Here is a 17675-nt window from a genome sequence, read left to right on the forward strand (position 1 = left end):
ATAGCCGAGAGTGTCAAACCAGCCACTTATTCAGGGCCACCATATACAAATCTACCACTGAAGTGGACTGGGGCTGTGGCCAGGTCAGAGCTAAGACAAGAACTAGCATTAGAGCAGGATTTCGAGTTTCCAAAGCCAATAGTTCTGCTTCTATACATAGAGAATTTTCAGCAGAGTTTAAAACAAAACAAAAAAACAGACACAAAAGTTAAAGTCCAGTAAAAATAATTGACGTGATTTTCCTACATATCCTTTTCTGTCCTATAAACAGGGAATTAATCTCACGAGCTTGGAACGATACGCACTACATATTGAACGCAACATTTCCTTTTTTGGTAGAACTGTATATCCATGGCGCTAAAAAAAAAAAAAATACATCATATAAATCCTAAATTTGTGCACAGTACTTTATTCGGCTGCCGTGATAAATGACAGAATATTAAACCCAGATCACCAAACGCTGTAAAAACACATTGCTGTCTGTATTGGTCATTTGCTCAGAAATGTAAAAGGACGAAGGTTTTCTTTCCTTCTCTGCTGCGTTCTCATCCCTGAACACAGCTCAAAACAGGCTCAGCTTTGACCTAAGGAACACCTCAGAGCATTAAAATTTCAGCAGGCGATGTCAGTGTTACATTAAACGAGAGCTCCTCCGGTTCGCTGCAGAGCTGGGATTTGAATAAAACGCTCAATGTTAACAAACAATACACACGTTTGGCACTTTGTGTATTAAATGGATCAAAGGGATTTGATAAGGCACAATACCCCGTTTGTACAGACCTGATTGAGTTAATATAATATCAGCAAATTTTACAGCGAAATGAATCCGTTTCTTTTCTTTGTGTTTAAAACCAGCACAGATTACAAATTTTAATGATCTGAAAATGTTTGGTATACAAAATCATGCTTATTTCAGTATTAGCAAAAACACAAGAAATTTTTCAACACAAACACCCAGCTGTGTCTATTTTAAAAGCAGTTCAATGACAGCTTGCACTTATGAGCATGCAATCAGCTAATTTCGCTTTTTTTTTTCCTTCTGTGTTAATCAACACTTTCCTTCCTGCATATCAGAGTACAAATAGTATAGTTACTCCACAGCAGTAAATGTTTACGTAACCTGTCCTTTCTCAAGAATCCGGTTACACTGAATCATTACATGCTAGACCGAGTAGGAAAACGCACAGGGCCCAGCCGTCCCGATGAGATCTTGCTGCACCGCATTGATATATATTGGTTAATGCTCTTCAGAACCATAATAATATGCACAGAGCTTACCTTTCCTCTTACCCCTAGCACTGCAGAGCTCAGTCACATCCTCCACACTGCGCTTTTCCTCAGGAGTTCCCGTCTATTGGCTTCAGTGTTGTGTAAGGAAATAATTACAAATTGTCATGATTTTTTTTTTTAAACAACAGTAATTCTAAAAAATAAAAAACGAAGGTAGTTGATCATTGACTTCTACCTCTTTTTGGTCAGTAGCAACCTGTTACGGAATTGGATAAATAAATACAATTGTAGTGAGGTCAAGCGAGGTTAATCCAACGCACACAGTTCGTGCCATGCCCAATTGCAATTGTTTATTGCCCGTCCATGGCAATTGTTGTGGGGATTTACTCTCTCTTTCTCACAGCTGCTCTCTCGCACGCACGCACATAATCACAAACGCACACAGGAAAGGCACAGAGCCGTGGTGGTTGCACTGGGTTCTGCGCTGTCTTTCCTGGGACACACGGCTGGGGCAGGGCTGCGGGTGTTAATTCAACGGAACCATTTCTCCAGCGGGACAAACATAAACTTTGGGTGTCTGAACGCAGCGACAGACACCGGCTGTACGTTGTGTTGCTCAGCGTTCATTTTAAATGTGACCAATACTCTATCACTCACATTTCCCCTTCTCCTTTCGGCGCGAGGAAGACGCGGGGCTCATTTCGCTTTGTTTCGGGGCCGATTCTCACTTCTCCCCGTACTCACAGAGGTAACGCCGCGATGCGGCCGACCAGCGCCGAGCCCGGGCGGCCCGCAGCCCGCTCCGGGAGCCCCTGCACCAACGCTACCGCCGGAATGCAGTCCCTGTTCCCTTCCCCGCGGCCCACACCGAGCCCGCCGGGGCCAACGGAGGCACTGCGCGGGACGCTGCGCCGGAGCCCGCGGGACTGCGGGTGATACGGGGCGCTTTATTCGTTCGGCGGAACCGCTGCTCCGCAGGCCGCGGCCAGAGGCCTCTGCCCACCTGGCGCTGCCCGGCCCTGTCGCGGCCACACCGAGCCCGAGCCCGTCCGCCGCACAGCCCCAGCCCCCACCCAGCCCCGGCTACAGCGCCCGCCCCGCCGCCCCGACCCCTCCGGCTGAGTTTTGTTGTTCCCCGTTGGTAAAATAAATAACAACAGCGCGGCGGGGCCCGGGAACACACTGCCGACGGGCGCCGTCGGGATCCGCCAAGTAGTACCTCCGCTGCGGCTTGCGCGCCCCCCCGGCTCCTGTCCGCCTCCTGCCCCGGTGGCACAGAGGCACGGAGCAACTTTGCTCCACCGGAGGAGTTACCGAGCGGAACCCCGAAGCCAAGCGCCGTTGGTTGGGCGCGAGGGGATTAGTGCCGTTGCGCGGATGGGCACGTCCGGTGATGCGCCCCGCACCGGTATCCCTGCGCTGCGGGAGCCGCGGCGGGGGGGGCGGGGCCTCGGGGGGGTGGGGGCGTGGCGGCGCGCAGCCATTGGCCGGCGGGAGGCAGGGCGCTCCGGCACGCCGCCGCCGCTGATTGGGCGCCCGGTCGGAAAGGTTAAACCAAAAAATTTTTTACAGCCACGGTGCGTGTCTGCAGCTCTGAAATTAATTGCGGCCGGGGCGCTCCGTATAGCCGGCTCCGCTCCGACCCGCGGCGAGTCCTCCCCCCTACACCGTTTTACCGGGGGAACCGGCACCATGAAGTAGCTTTTTTTTTTTTTTTTGTATGCGTGTGCGTGAGGTGTTGGGTTTTTGTTGTTGTTGTTTGGTTTTCAGAGGGCTCTTTTACTCCTTTTTCCTCCTCTTTTTTCCCCTTCGTTCCGGCTCTCTCCGCTCGGTGACCGCCGCCGCCGTCCCCCGCGCGTGCTACATGCCGTGCCAGTGCCTGACGCTGCGCTCCCGCCGCGCCGCCGCCGCCGCCGGTGGTGCCGCCGCCCGCCCGGCCCCCGCCCGCCCGGCCCCGGCCGCCGCCAGCCGCCCCCTCGGCGCAGCGTGTGATGTTGGACATGGGAGATAGGAAGGAAGTGAAAATGCTGCCGAAGTCCTCCTTCAGCATCAACAGCCTGGTGCCCGAAGCCGTGCAGAGCGACAACCACAGCGGCCACAGCCACCACAACAGCCACCACCCGCACCATCACCACCACCACCACCACCACCACCCGCCGCCGCCGCAACAGCCCCAGCGCGCCGCCGCGGCCGAAGACGAGGACGAGGAAAAGGCGCCGTTGCTGCTGCCGCCGCCCGCCGCCGGCGCCCTGGAGGCGGCCAAGGCCGAGGCGCTGGCGGGGAAGGGTGAGGCCGGCGCGGCGGCGGCGGAGCTGGAGGAGAAGGAGAAGGTGGCCGAGGAGAAGAAGGGGGCGGCCGAGGGGGGCAAGGACGGGGAGGGCGGCAAGGAGGGCGAGAAGAAGAACGGCAAGTACGAGAAGCCGCCGTTCAGCTATAACGCGCTCATCATGATGGCCATCCGGCAGAGCCCCGAGAAGCGCCTGACGCTTAACGGCATCTACGAGTTCATCATGAAGAACTTCCCCTACTACCGGGAGAACAAGCAGGGCTGGCAGAACTCCATCCGCCACAACCTCTCTCTCAATAAGTGCTTCGTCAAGGTGCCCCGCCACTACGACGACCCGGGCAAAGGGAACTACTGGATGCTGGACCCGTCCAGCGACGACGTCTTCATCGGGGGCACCACGGGCAAGCTGCGCCGGCGCTCCACCACTTCGCGGGCCAAGCTGGCCTTCAAGCGCGGTGCCCGCCTCACCTCCACCGGCCTCACCTTCATGGACCGGGCGGGGTCCCTCTACTGGCCCATGTCCCCCTTCCTGTCCCTGCACCACCCGCGGGCCAGCAGCACGCTGAGCTACAACGGGACCGCGTCCGCCTACCCCAGCCACCCCATGCCCTACAGCTCGGTGTTGACTCAGAACTCCTTGGGGAACAATCACTCCTTTTCCACGTCCAACGGGTTGAGCGTCGATAGACTCGTCAATGGGGAGATCCCCTACGCCACTCACCACCTCACGGCCGCCGCCCTGGCCGCCTCGGTGCCGTGCGGCTTGTCGGTCCCCTGCTCCGGCACCTACTCCCTAAACCCCTGCTCCGTGAACCTCCTGGCGGGACAGACGAGTTACTTTTTCCCCCACGTCCCTCACCCCTCAATGACTTCTCAGAGCAGCACTTCGATGACGGCCAGGGCCGCCTCTTCATCCACATCGCCGCAGGCACCCTCCACCCTGCCCTGCGAGTCCCTAAGACCTTCTTTGCCGAGTTTCACGACGGGACTCTCCGGAGGACTCTCCGATTATTTCACACATCAAAATCAGGGGTCTTCTTCCAACCCTTTAATACATTAACGTCCATGGGAACAGACTGTAAGTGAACATTTTACACACGTTCGCGTTGTAAATGATGATTGAAAGGAGAAAAAAAAGAAAAAGGAAAAAAAAAGGAAAACAAAAAAGCCCAGGTATTTTTTATTAAGTCCCCCATTTTCTGTACGTTTGTTCAGTCTTTAGGGTCGTTTATTATGCCACCAGGGTGAGGAGTGTCAGCGAGGTGCAATGTGGGGAGATTTCATTGTAGACTATGGAGTTTGGAAGACAAATTTCTAGTAGAATGTGTATCTAATAGTGACTGCTTCCGCGATTCCTATTCAAACACGAAAAGTCCATCTCTAAAGCCGCTAGATTCTCCATGTTTGCAGTATTATAAGTTATCATGGATATGTCGGTGGGTGCAGACCTTGAAAAAAGCCACTAGATTTATGAAAACTATAATAAAAAAGAAAGTGTAATTTGTATTTAAGCAGATTCATACTGAGAGATGCCCAAAAACTACGTTTTGGCCATTTATAATTTTATCTTTTTTCTTTACCTAACCGCTTTCTTTTTGGGGTTTCTTCTCATTTTTTTTTAATTCCTTTTTTTTTTTTAATTATTTTTTTTCCTGTTTGTTTGTTTGTTTACTTTTAGACCAAAGATTGGGTTTTAGAAAATGCACTCAGTGTACGGAGTAATTTAAAAGCAGCCGCATTCTTTCAGTTCGCAGCACTGCCCGTTCCGATGATTCCGAAGGGGACAAAATTACTGATTGCCTTCAGTTTGTGTTGTGTATATTTTGATGTATGTGGTCACTAACAGGTCACCTTTATTTTTTTTTCTAAATGTAGTGAAATGTTAATACCTATTGTACTTATAGGTAAACCTTGCAAATATGTAACCTGTGTTGCGCAAATGACGCATAAATTTGAGTGATTGTTAATGTTGTCTTAAAATTTCTTGATTGTGATACTGTGGTCATATGCCCGTGTTTGTCACTTACAAAAATGTTTACTATGAACACACAGAAATAAAAAAAAAATAGGCTAAATTCATATATACTTGATAGTTTTTTTGTCTCTTTTATTAACTAAAATTAAAATTCCTGAGGCTTTAAAGTTACAGGGAGGTCCGCACGCTGCCTGGCACAGCGGCCGTCCATTTTTCACATGCTCCTTCTTCCCCCCCTCCCCCCCCCCACACACACACATCACCTCGTGTTTAAAGACAGCATTTGGGGACAGAAAGGAGCGGGTTTTAGTGATACCTCACGGCCTCATGCGAGGTGCAGAGCCTGAGCATGGCGGTGCGAGGTGGGGGTCGTGATGCAGTCTGACACTGAGCGCGCTTAACATTGCGAATGTATGTAGATATGTACATATACATTCATACATATATATGTAACACGCGCTAGGAAGAAGTACAGGTACGTGGTTTATTTCTTAAGAACATGGGATTTTTTTGCAATCGTTGGTATGGTTTGAAAGAATTATCCATCCGAAAGGAGTAATTCCGACTGTATGATAAGTGAAGTTATATGAACTATGAATGTGTGTATATACATATACATATTAGCTTTCCTATAATGACTTGATCAAATTTGGCAAGCTATGCTGCGTACGCGTATTAAATGCAATCCTTATCTGAAAGATCCGCAGTTCCCGAAGTGTCTGTGCTCTGTACTTACAGACTTTCAATGCCGCTAACCTTGGGTTGAACGCTTTGCACAGGGTTGTACGGGGATCTCGAGCCTCCTTCTCCACCCCTGCCCTGCGTCTGCCGGTGGCCGGGCCGGGATGAGCCATCTGGGCCGGGCTGAGCCGAGCTGGGCTGGGCCGGGCCGGGCTGAGCCATCCGGATCGGCTGAGCCGAGCTGGACTGGGCCAGTTTGAGCCATCCGGGCCGGGCTGAGCCGTGCTGAGCCGGGTGGGGGCCTGCAGGATGCGGTGCTGGGGCAGGGATTGAAATGTACGGGAGGGAAGGAAAAAAAAAAAAAAAAAAGGTGGATGTGTTCAAATACAAAGTTTTGGACCGGCCTGTTTTTGCGCTGTGCCTGCTGAGGACAGCGCTGGCACAAATCCGAGCAAACTAACCCGAGTACAGAAAACCAATCCATTAATTTTAGGAGGCAACGTGATGACTGATTTTAAGGAGTATTTAATCCTTTCTTGGTCAGTTTAGGGAGCCCTATGAAAGCCATAACTGTTGAAAATAATTAGAAAAGTTGTGCAGGAGGTTTAGCAGCTAATTGGCTCCCGCAGCGGAGAACGGAGCTGTTCATTTGAGGTGTTGGGGCAGCTCTGGGAGCGCTATGCTGAGCGGCAGCCGCTACAATGGGCCCCGGGAAATAATGCGGGGCTCGGAGATGGTATCGCGGGCACTTGAAAGAGCTGAGCTGGGGGAGGCAGGAATGAGGGAGAAAAAGGAAAAAAAAAAAAATCTGAGGGTGAAAGAAGAAGCAACAGGAAATCTGAATTCTCGCAATGAGAATATTTAAAAGAACAAGGGGAGGGAGGAGAAATCTTCCCAAAATAAGTGATGAATAAACAGATGCGGGCAAATGCGCAAGGAAGCAAGAGGAGCGAAGGGCTCTGCTGGGAGATGGGACGCCCGGCCCTGCGTTGTGTGGGGGACAGCGAAGAAAACTCTGATATCCTCTGCTCCACTCTCGCCTCTGCAATTCCAAAGTAATCACCGCCGCGAGAGAAGGGCCGCTTTGTTTGGGGAGGAAAAGGTGATACCTCCACTTGGAAGAGCCCTTCCCCCCGGCCTTCCCTCCATTGTCATTAAAATAGGAGATCGCAAAAACTGAAAAAAAAAAAGAAAGAAAGAAAAAAAAAAAAAGCATGCTTTGCAAAGAGGCCGTCGGAAATAATACAGTGAAATAAGTGTGACTGGAACTCCTGGAGCCTCGGGACCCCGCTCTGTACTTTTGTGCCTAAGCAAATTAAAAGGATGGCATCTGCTGCAGCTGACAAAGGGAATGATTTATTATTTACCACTTCCAATCGGTTGTATACTGCAGGTAACTCAATAGCACATACTTAAAGTATTATTTAGATTGCAGTGTAAAAAAATCTGCCGAGAGTGTGCTAAAAAAGGGGAAAAGGGAGCGTGGTTGGAGAAAGGCACAATCTCAGAGCCATGGCAGTTTGGGGCTGGCTAATAGCATTAATTAGATAAGCGTGATGCATAATAATTCCCGGGAAGGAGACCCCAGTGGATGGCTCCGCAGAGTTCGTCTCAGTGGGCTCTGAGCGTTCCGCACTGGGGTCACCACAGCCGAGTACTGCTCGAGCACTTCAGGTGTACCTCTTCCTCTCTCCCACGCACGGGAGAAGGGCTGGTGGCGGGGCTGCAATCTATGCACGTCTCTGTGCACGAATGGCCGTCTTCGGGAGGAAAAAAATGCTGAGGTTGTCACGGAGTGTAGCAGCACCGCTAAGGCCCCAAATATGCCTTCACCCTTGCCTGCTTCCAGGCATAGAAACTCTTTTGTTAGCTGAGAGTGTCTTTGGCGCTCTTCTTTATGTAGAATCGTTTGGTAGAGAATGCAAGGATATTTTATTCTATTTCATTTCATTTTATTTATTTCATTTCATTTTATATCTAGCAATGATTCTGTTATCTGATCCTCATTTCCATGGGACGTTACATGCCAAACCCTGAGGCAGAGCTCTCAGGATTTTTTAACGCACATTGCAGTGCCGTTTCTCCGCGTTTCCCTCTGTGTGCTGTTCTGTCTGTATGGATTCTAGGAGCTGTTTTTATTTCCCGAGCTGGTGGTTGATTAACTTTGCTCGCATAGATCGGAGCAGAAGAAAGCTGCTCATCAAGAAACCTCCAATTACGGTTTTAAGATTGTGTTCGCAAACCCATATGAGAGATAATAAATTATATTTCGAAACCAAAATAGTTTTTTTTTTTCCCGACTACTTTTTGAAAGACTAAAAAAAAAGTTTCAGTAAAATAATATCCGTTATCTTATGAAAGTGTTCTGAAGAAATCGAACAGTATATGTATATAATATATTTTGCCTTAAGTGACACAAAACCACTGTTTGGGGGAGAGACCATTTTTTATTTCCGTGCTTGGGGAAAAAAAAAAAAAGAAAAGAAAAAGAGTTGTAGAGGGGACGTCACCGCGCCCTTTAGAACTCCTTCAGATGCTCCTCAGGGTTTGTGGAAGGAGCCGAGGCTCAGGTGTACACCCCAGCACCGCTCGTGTTAACGTGGGCTCTGCAGCAGCACTCAGTGCTCAGGCAAAACTCGCACCGAACCCAGCTGTGTTTGGACTGAACTTGCCGGAGTTCTGCTTGAGAAAGGGCACTGAGAAATAATAACGTTTTGTAAAAGGAATTCATATACTTTAATTGTTGATATTTTCCCTTCCGAAAACTCACTGAGAGATCTGCACCGGCATTTAGGATATATTGCATAGTTCTCAATAGTACATCAGCCCCAGGGAAGGTGCAGGCACGTACCTATTGCACAGTGCAGAACTCAAGACGGCGATAGACAACTGTGGATGCGCACACGCACACCCGCGCACCCCGCAGCACCCCTCGGCGGGCTTTGCCCCACACTTCCCCGTGCCGCCCCCCGCCCCCCGCACAGCGCAGCGCCTGGGTGACGGGGTCAGGCGTGGCGGGAGCGGGGGAGCGGGAGGTGAAGAGCAGCAGCGGGCTCGGGGCTGGCTGCGGCTGCTCGCTGGGCTGAGCGGCTGTGCCCAGAGGGCGGAGTTCCCGCACGCTGCTGCCTCACCGGAGAACCTGCCCTCGGCGCAGCGCTCCGCAACCGGGACCCCACCGCCACCGCCCTCCCCGCGCCGCTCCGTGTGGACCCGCGTCCTCCTCCGCTCGGGGAACCGGGAGGTAGCGGAGCCGCGCTGCCCCCAGTCCTCGTCCTCATGCGGGGTTCCCGAGCACCTCTCACACCGCAGAGCGTGCGTCTAACGCCAGGATTTATTTTTTATTTGGTCTCTCTTCGAAGCGTTTCCTCCCCCCGCCTCCCCTCCCCCTCGCTCCCATCGGTAAGTTGGAACTTTCTTCGCCGCTTTAGCAGTTCTCCCGCTCTCTCTCCAGGTTTTAGTTCCTTTATTAACGCTTTGCCGCTGCTCCGCTGGCACCGACGCCGGAGAAAACACCACCCGCCAGGAGCGGGGCTGCGTCCGTTCTCGGAGCCGCAGGAGAAGCTGCGGGCGGCGGGGGACGGACGCTTCGTCGGCTGCGGTGAGTGAGGATCTCCACTCGTAGCGCCGGGCCCGGGCCGCGCTCGGGGCGCGCTGTGCGGGGAGACAGGGACTGGCGAGACTCCGAGCCGGGCGGGCTCCTGAAGGAATGGTTTGGTTAGGGTCGGAACCCATCATTAGAGAAAAAGCAGGGAGCTTCCTTCACCTTGCGGGCGTAGCGCAAATAGTTTCGGGAATGCCAGAAGTGCCGGGAGGGCCTCATGGGAGGGCGCACACAGAGCCGCCCCCGGTGGGTGCAGGTTTGCCTGCGGAGCGCGGCGGCAGCCCCGGGGTTGGGGCAGCTCCCGGAAACCTCGGAGAGGCCGCGGCTTTGTCTGCCCGCTCCCCGAATTCCCTCTGCTGCTCTGCGGGTATTTCTCGAGCCGACCGACATCTCGGGACAGAAGCAGAAGTTGTAGTCATGGGTTTAAGTCACCGATGTGTCCGCGGGGACGAGGCCCTTCGTGCCCCCTCTTGTCCCCACCTGTCCCCGCTTGTCGCTGCTTCGTTGGCCCGACAGAGCTCTGTCCACGCTCTCGGCCTCCTCGGCGGAGGATTTTACCTCCCCTGCTCCTTTCCCGATTAACTTCGGGCACTCAGCGTACGCAGGAGGCAGCTTCCCAGAGCCCAGGGCGTGCTTTCAGCCCCGCAGTTCCCGCAGGGCTCCGGCTGCCTCTCACTACCCGCGCCGCGGGGACAGCGGGGCCCCGCGGCCGCCAACCCCGCGCGGCTGCGGGCGCTGAGGGCCGGGGGAGGCGCTGAGCGGCGCTGCGGGCCCGCGGCTGGGGGCGCTCTTGCATAGCGGGAGAGCGCCGCGCCAGGCCCCGCTGCGGCCGCCGCCGGGGAACTGCGGAGCCGGGCCGCCTCGTAGCGCTGCGCGGGGCCCTGAGAGGGAGAACCGTGTTGTGCAGGCGGTGTAGGGCTGTGAGAGTTGGGTTCCCTCCGCTTCGGGAAGGAGGAACGGTGGGAAGTGTCCGTAGCTCGGCGTCGTGGGAGCTGCAGAGAAAGATGGTGCAGGAGGGAAATGCAGTTAAATCCTTTTCCCGTTACCTGATTCAGAATGTTTCCATCCAGGGAAATGCACCGGGCCAAAATAAAATATCGGAAACCGAAAAAAAAAATCTCCTAAAGCAACTCAAGCCCCCAAACCCTATCACCCGAAAACAAAGGAAATAAAACAACCCTCCAACATAAATAAATAAATAAATTGATAGATAAATGAATAGATTGAATAAATACGTCAACTTCTCCCCCAGCATCGTGTAGCAGAGCACAGCCTCAGGCTCGCGAATTACACTCGGGACGAGAGGATTTGCTCTTCTCAGCCAGGGAATGGACACGGAGCGCCTTTGGCGGCCTGTGTCAAAGCACTGTCTGTAAGGATCCCTCCGAGTGTCTATGATTTGGGAGGAGAGCCTCAGTGAAGGCGGCTCTGAGAGCAGCCATTGCCACCCCGCGCCGGGGTGAGCGTCGCTCCCTTACAGCCGCCCGCGGGGATCTGCCCGAGCTGCGACCCGGAATGAGAGTCCCCCGCGCGGAGACGCCCAATTCCGAGCTCCAGGGCTAAATCAAACAGCCTCCTCTGCCCCCCAAACAAGCAAACAGAAAAAGCCCAACAACCCTCAACTCCCTACGCTCAAACCAAACCAGCCCGGGGTCTCTGGAGTCTATTTCCGAGAACCCTCCCCGATCGCTTTCGCAGGGGTATCTCTCGCAGGGAGGCAGGGGCACGTGGAAAAAGCTGCAGCCTCCGAGACGGGCCCCATCGGGGCCTCCCCCCGGTCTCGGGGTCCCTGCGGCTGAAACCGTCGCCCCGCGCTGTTCCTTTGCTGAGGGAAAGGGTTCGTAGCCCCTCTCCGCCCCTCCTCGTCCGGGTCCCACCCAGAACCGAGCTGGCTGCAAGCATTTAGGATGAGATACTCTGATAAATTCAGCGCACCCGAGAGCAGACAGGGAGCTGCCAACTGATCTTCCCGAAGTCCACCTATCTAGGAATAAAACGACGGCATTCTTTCACAGCCGTGGCAGATAGTCCGAAAAGGACGAATAAAATAAGGTAGTTGCGTTCTCACAAAAATAAGCAAAACTTTATTTTTAGAATAAAAATAAGCTGCATTTTCCCAAAGGCTGCGTTACTTCTGAGTGTTAAACACGGGCAATATTCACCAGTTCCCGGACTGCCTTTTTGAAGCAAAAATCGCGGTGCTGTTCTACGAGCACTTGATTTTCCCCCCGTTCCGCGCTCCGCGCACACTGAGCGCATTCGGCCCCGCACGGGTGGGGCTCGGGCTGTCCACAGACCCCAAGGAAAGGAAGCTGTTAAACGCACATCGCTTAACCACAAATTTTATCACGCCACAGCTCATAGGTGGTGATTTCCAAACATTCCAGTGATAAAGAAATCTCCTTCTGGGTGTCTAAACCGCACATGTGGAGAGAAGCGCGATGGTCCGGAACGGTACCAGTGCACTTTCGTTAGCGAATTGAGTGCGCTCGCTCACAGGGGTCTGTTGGAAAACAGTGTGAATTACGCAAATATAAATCGCACTGCTGTTTATCAATGAACCTCTCCCCGAATATCTACATGGCTACACATATGCGTGTGAACATATATGCACGGGTATCTTTGCCCGATCTGCGTGTGAAATGTCCCCTGGCACTCGTTGGGGAGGCAGCGCCGCTTCCCCCGCTCGCTAGTTGTTCTATGTGATCAAAGTTGTTTGTTTTCTGGGAAGCGTAAGTTGCCTTCAGTTATGTCATCAGTATCATTTGCATTTAGGCGGAAGGGTAGGCTGTGTGAGCTCTATTTTTGTTATTAAATCAGTGAAGGTAGAAGTACTAATAATTAAATACGGATCTCTCTGATTGCAGGTTGGAGCAGTCAAATCGATGGTTTCCTCATCAATAACCGAGCAGAGTAATTGATCACTCTGTTTATTTATGCGGAACCTGAGCTATTTGCTTATATATTTCGACTTCTTTGTCTGCTAATTATTATACCAGATTGGTTTGAAAGAAAGAGCTTAGGCTGGGAAACACACTTGACAGATCCATTCTTAGCTAACCTGATAGTGGATTATTGCAATCCAATAAGTTTAACAAATTACTTATACGTGCTTGCCTTTCGAGCAATTAGGAAACCGTTTCAGATTAAAATCCCTTGTTGTATTCGGGCTCGGTTCATTTAAATAAAGGGGCATTCTGCTGAGATATTTTCCATATAAAAAATGTTTTTCTGGATCCGTAGAGACTGAGCAGGAGCCGATGTGCTCTTCTTCCTCCGGGCCCTGGTCTGCCTTTGTAGCCGAGAGGCATCACCCATTATTATGGTGCCCCTGAGCTTTCCTTAGCGATGGAATTTAAGATTCTTAGGTGATCTGAGTATAGGAATCAGGAAAAAAAAAAAAAAAAAAAAAAAAAAAAAAAAGAAGGAAAAAGGAAGGGTCGGCATTCCAAAGAGCTCTCCAAAGAAGGAGATATTTTATGTTGCTTAGTGATTAAATCTGTTCAAAAGCAATCGCCCCGGTCTCTGCGGACAATCCGGTTCGCAGAAGGATGACACTTTGACCTATATTTTAGCTCTTTTCCTCTGAGCAGGGTATTTTCCGTGGCGGCCGTTCCGAGGGGGGCTCCGCTTCATCACAGTTTTCTCAGCTTCGGCAGCTCTGGCGCGACCGTCCCGCCGGCGAGAGGTACGGGCGGTGTGAGCCGGGCCGGGGAGGGATACCGCCTCCCATAGCCGTACCGGGGGTCCCGAGTACAAGTTGGGCGGAGGGAAAGGGATCGTCCCGTGGTGCCGCTCAGCGGAGAGCCCTTGGCTTCTCCCTCGTACTTTCGGCAAGTTTGGTTGTTTCTGATTTCCGCCCCCCCTCCAGCAACTGCTGCTTTGCAACCTGCAGAGATAAGGCGGCCTCGCATCAGATGATCGCAGAGATAAGTAATCTCTCCCCTTGGTCCGTGCTAAAGCTGACCGTACGCGCTCGAATCTCAGAGCGCTAAGTCTTTCCTGTGAATGAACGAGAAAACACTCGACAGGTCGTGAATAATCGTTTTAATGAGTGTGTAAAAGCGTGCGACGGGGTGCACGGAGCTGTCGGGTTAAACAAACAACTTGTACCCTGACGAAATCCGATTGTTAAAGTGCAAAGTGGTGTCAGTCCAATTTCCATCCCACTTCTAAATACCACAGATCTAAGTCGCGGGAGTCCAATTTTCCCCATTAAGAAAAATAACAATATTTTCTGAACGTAAGTGCGACCGTCCCTTATGTCAGCCTTTGGCGGAAAAAAAAAAAGGACCAGTTGCACATCCCAAAGATACCGAAGTTCCTTCTGTTCTTTTCGTATTATTTTCAAGAAATGAATTTAAATGTGGGTATTTGACATTTTCTTAGATATTATCAGATCACTGTGGTAAATATTTCCTCTCTTTGTTCCCTTGCCCGTATGTTTTTTTCACAGATCACTGAAGGCAAACATCGAATTAATTGGATCTTGGTGTCTGAGACTGGTAACAGTGTATTGAATGGAGTTATCTGCCACAATGCCCAGGTGTCTGCCAGAATGTCAGGCTGTTCTAGACCAGGTAAATCCAATGAACACCTACCAGAAAATTAAAACGGGTGCAACGTTATATGCAGCAAATCCAAGTTATCTTACTGCTATGTGCGGAGCAAATACTGACCAGTGATAACCTATGTAGAAACTATGCATTCTGGAGAGAAACTGGAGTTTGCCTTCAGAAGACATGCCATGGAACGGCCCGATCTGTGCTTCCACAACAACAGGGCCTGGCATTATTTTGCAACTGCAAACCTTACTCCTTAAAGTTAACTGATTAATTCTGTGGAATTAAGTGGTTATTTAGTGACTCTTATTACTTATGCTCATTGTTGCTGAAGACCTCCATACCAACTACATGTTTGTTTCTCTCTTGGAAAGCTCATTTTCAGATGTGTCCTCTGACAACACCATGTTAAGTGAAACGGGGCAAGACCACCCCAGCTGGAAACCTGAACGTTTCAGAAGTTTTTCAAAAATTTCTTCATAACGTGGTTCCATTTAATATTCGATTTTTCAAACGAATGTGACATCAAATGGCAAGACAAAATGCATTAATTCCTGGACTATAGGCATAATCGGGACCCAGTACAATGTCCAGTGATACAGATGGGAAATCTACCTTTGGTACCAGTGGGATTGGCATCTGGCCCTTTATGACACACAGGATAGGACTATGCAGGTAGCTTTAATTTCACGCCGATCTCCAGTGCTTGTAACATTAATTAAACATTGAATTAAAATGTAGAATTAAACTGAGTTAGTACCAATGCAGTTTTCTTCTGGGTCTTAGCAGCAATCTAGTGGGTATTAGGAATGAATTCTTGTTCCTAAGCACAGCAAAATCACCTCTGGTATGCTCCTCTGAGAGCGGTGTTAGAAAGAAAAGAGGGAGAAGGAAAGAGAGAAAGAGAGGGAAAAAAAGATCCTTCACCCGCAGAATTGGATAGTAGATCTACAACTAATGAGCCATGAGGTCATATATCAGTATTTAACACGTATCTGACACGTCCTGCGCATTCCCAGCGCGGCTTTGTTCAGGCAGTATGACTCGAAGCACGGACCGGTGCGGACGGGGCTGGCTGTCGGGAGGAGATGCACTGCTCCTGGGGCACGAGGGTCTCCCTCGGCTCTGTGGGCGAGAGCAGCGGGGAGGGTAGAGGGAAACGGACGACAAAGGCGAGAGGTGAACTGCCAGCCCGGTGGGGCAGGGCTCATCCTAGGGCTGGGAAACGGCCCCGTCCCACCGCAGGAATAGTGCCGTCCTAGCGCAATGCCATTTTATCCGCGCAAAATGGGCACGGGGGATAGCAGAGACCTATCAGTCTGCTGCTGTAGTTGTGCTAATAAATAAACCTTCTCGATGTTTAAAACACTCTATCTGTCACATTCATAAGATAGGTACTGTAAATTCCTGTTACAAATATACAAACAGAGATCCAAGAGGTTGCCTCTGTTTTTGTATCTCTCTCTTACAAGAAATGCACTATCAAAACATTAATTATATTTGAAAGGGAGCAGATTATTTGTTTGAGAAAGAATTACATTCTTCAATTTATATTCCACGCAGATCTCTCCTCCTGTCTGCCGGGAGGGCTGAACTGTAAATCTGTCTCGAGTGATGCACCCTACACCGTGGGTAGGTGTGTCACTTCAGAGCCAGAGAGGGATGGGAGCTCATCCGAGGTGCTTTCAGACACCTCCGTGGGATGGGTCGTTAGGGAGTGTCGGAATCCACACGAAATTGCTGATCTAACATGTGAGGAACATACAGCCCCGCTCTCTGACAGTGGGAGCACAAACACACAGACACGCGGGACTGAGCCTGGTGGTTGCTGAGCACTGTGACTCACGGATTTGGGCCTCAGTGCTGGTTTGTAAAATACCTCACGCACGCCCTGCCGTAGTCGATAGCCGGAAAGCTACAGACCGTGTGAGTCATGAGCCGTCAGCAAAAGGCTTCTCCCACTCTTCCAACGCCTAATAAAAGAGCTAAACTGATGCCCTTATCTTCTTCTAAAGAAAAACGAACGAACGAAAGAAAATATGGCTATGCACTGTGACTTTCTCAGGAACGCCGAAATCCTGCCCCTGGGATCAGGTTCTTCCCCTCTCCATCGCCGTGCGGCATTCCCTATAGCGTACGCCTACCGCCAGGCGCCCTTAAGCAGCTGAGCAGAATTGCTCTTTGGCATCGGATCTGCTGGCGGCTGCTGACGCCACAAGTCCGCGCAGAGAGGTGGCCGGGGCTCTTCTCGCGGCTGAGGAAGCGTGTACATAAATCGATAGATACCCTCGGTGTGGGACCCGGGGGAGGGGGTCCCGAAGGGGTGACCCCTTTTCTTCCTTCCTGTGTTGCCTGAGAGTCTCCGAGTGGCTTTCCCGAGCCCTGGGATGGCCGAGACCTGGGTCCGGGGTCCGAGGCCGTGCCTGGGCTGTGCTCTGCCTATGGTCGGAGATCTGTGGGAGTAGAGGGAACCCTGACAGTAAGAGTGGGACCTGGCCAGGAGTGGGCTCCTTGATGAGGGATGGCAGTGTGCTCGCGATGAGCAGGGGGGAACAGGACAGCGCGCTGGCACCAAGCACATTTTTTTGTTGTTGTTCGTTAGAACCAAAAAGAAAAATGGAGGAGGGAAGGCAGTGGGGACTGGGAAGGAGAGATCGGAGCAGTCAGTGTCTGTCTGGAGAGCACCAAGGGTCCGCCACCTCCCCGGCAGCGGGGAGCCCGCGCGTACCGGGCCGCGGGCAGAGGCCTAGGCGCCGCCGGTGTGCCGGAACCCCGGGCCGGGGTCGGAGGGCCCTGCCTCGCCCCACGTCTCCCCGTGCCGAGCTTCGGTACTTCACACCGCGGCCCGCCCCCGCGCACCGCGCGGCCACGATGGCAATAAAAGCTTGAAATGCGGCTTAACTCGCTGCCAAACGGGCTCTGTCACTGCCCGGGGCTGCGGGTCCTTGTCGGGGAAAATGTGGGATGCTACCGTGCCTTGGCTCGACGGGGCAGCAGGGGCAGGGTCGGGTCGGTTTCATGGGAGCACTGCTTCGGGGCGTTGGGCTCAGCGCACGGAGCCCCCGCTGCTACCTGCGGGAGCTGCCGCGTAGCGAGGTTGGGGGTACAGCGGAGCCACGGCCCCTCCGCTCCCCTTCAGCACATGGCTGCGACTGAATCAAGTCTCCCTGCGCGCTCGGAGACCAACACCCGGTGCCTATGGCCGAGAACGGGGAGGAGAAAGGGAACATGGGTGGCAGGAGAGGGGCAGGAGCCCAAAAATTCAGCACAGAAAAGGCCAGGAGGAGAGGGATAGGAGGGAAGCTCCACACACGTGTCAGGAGCGTTCGGGTCTCTGTG

At 52.1% G+C, this 17675-nt stretch overlaps 2 protein-coding genes and 1 long non-coding RNA gene across 3 annotated transcripts; 2 read left to right on the forward strand and 1 right to left on the reverse strand.

Moving 5' to 3' along the window:
* On the reverse strand, positions 392-2654 carry LOC110401462. The gene is made up of 3 exons (XR_002440392.1): positions 2450-2654; positions 1279-1358; positions 392-668 (listed from the first exon to the last, which is right to left on the reverse strand). It is a non-coding gene; the product is annotated as an uncharacterized LOC110401462 (long non-coding RNA).
* Positions 3191-5085, forward strand: FOXG1 (forkhead box G1). Its single transcript, XM_021402829.1, has one exon. It carries the CDS (start codon positions 3222-3224, stop codon positions 4575-4577), a length of 1356 nt encoding a protein of 451 aa, XP_021258504.1. The 5' UTR covers positions 3191-3221; the 3' UTR covers positions 4578-5085.
* On the forward strand, positions 6853-15854 carry LOC110401845. The gene is made up of 6 exons (XM_021403362.1): positions 6853-6909; positions 8992-9414; positions 9625-9771; positions 13368-13462; positions 14231-14354; positions 14711-15854. The coding sequence occupies exons 1-5, from the start codon at positions 6853-6855 to the stop codon at positions 14292-14294; spliced, it is 786 nt and encodes a 261-aa protein (XP_021259037.1). The 3' UTR covers positions 14295-14354; positions 14711-15854.

The sequence above is a fragment of the Numida meleagris genome, chromosome 6, assembly GCF_002078875.1.
Source record: "Numida meleagris isolate 19003 breed g44 Domestic line chromosome 6, NumMel1.0, whole genome shotgun sequence".
NCBI lineage: Eukaryota > Metazoa > Chordata > Aves > Galliformes > Numididae > Numida > Numida meleagris.

Coding starts and splice junctions, on each gene's coding strand:
- FOXG1 (XM_021402829.1), top strand. CDS start 3,222: ATGTTGGACATGGGAGATAGGAAGGAAGTGAAAATGCTGCCGAAGTCC.
- LOC110401845 (XM_021403362.1), top strand. CDS start 6,853: ATGCTGAGCGGCAGCCGCTACAATGGGCCCCGGGAAATAATGCGGGGC. Junction 6,910..8,991: donor TAATGCGGGGCTCGGAGATG/GTATCGCGGGCA, acceptor AGTTCTCAATAG/TACATCAGCCCCAGGGAAGG. Junction 13,463..14,230: donor GACCGTCCCGCCGGCGAGAG/GTACGGGCGGTG, acceptor TTTTTTTCACAG/ATCACTGAAGGCAAACATCG.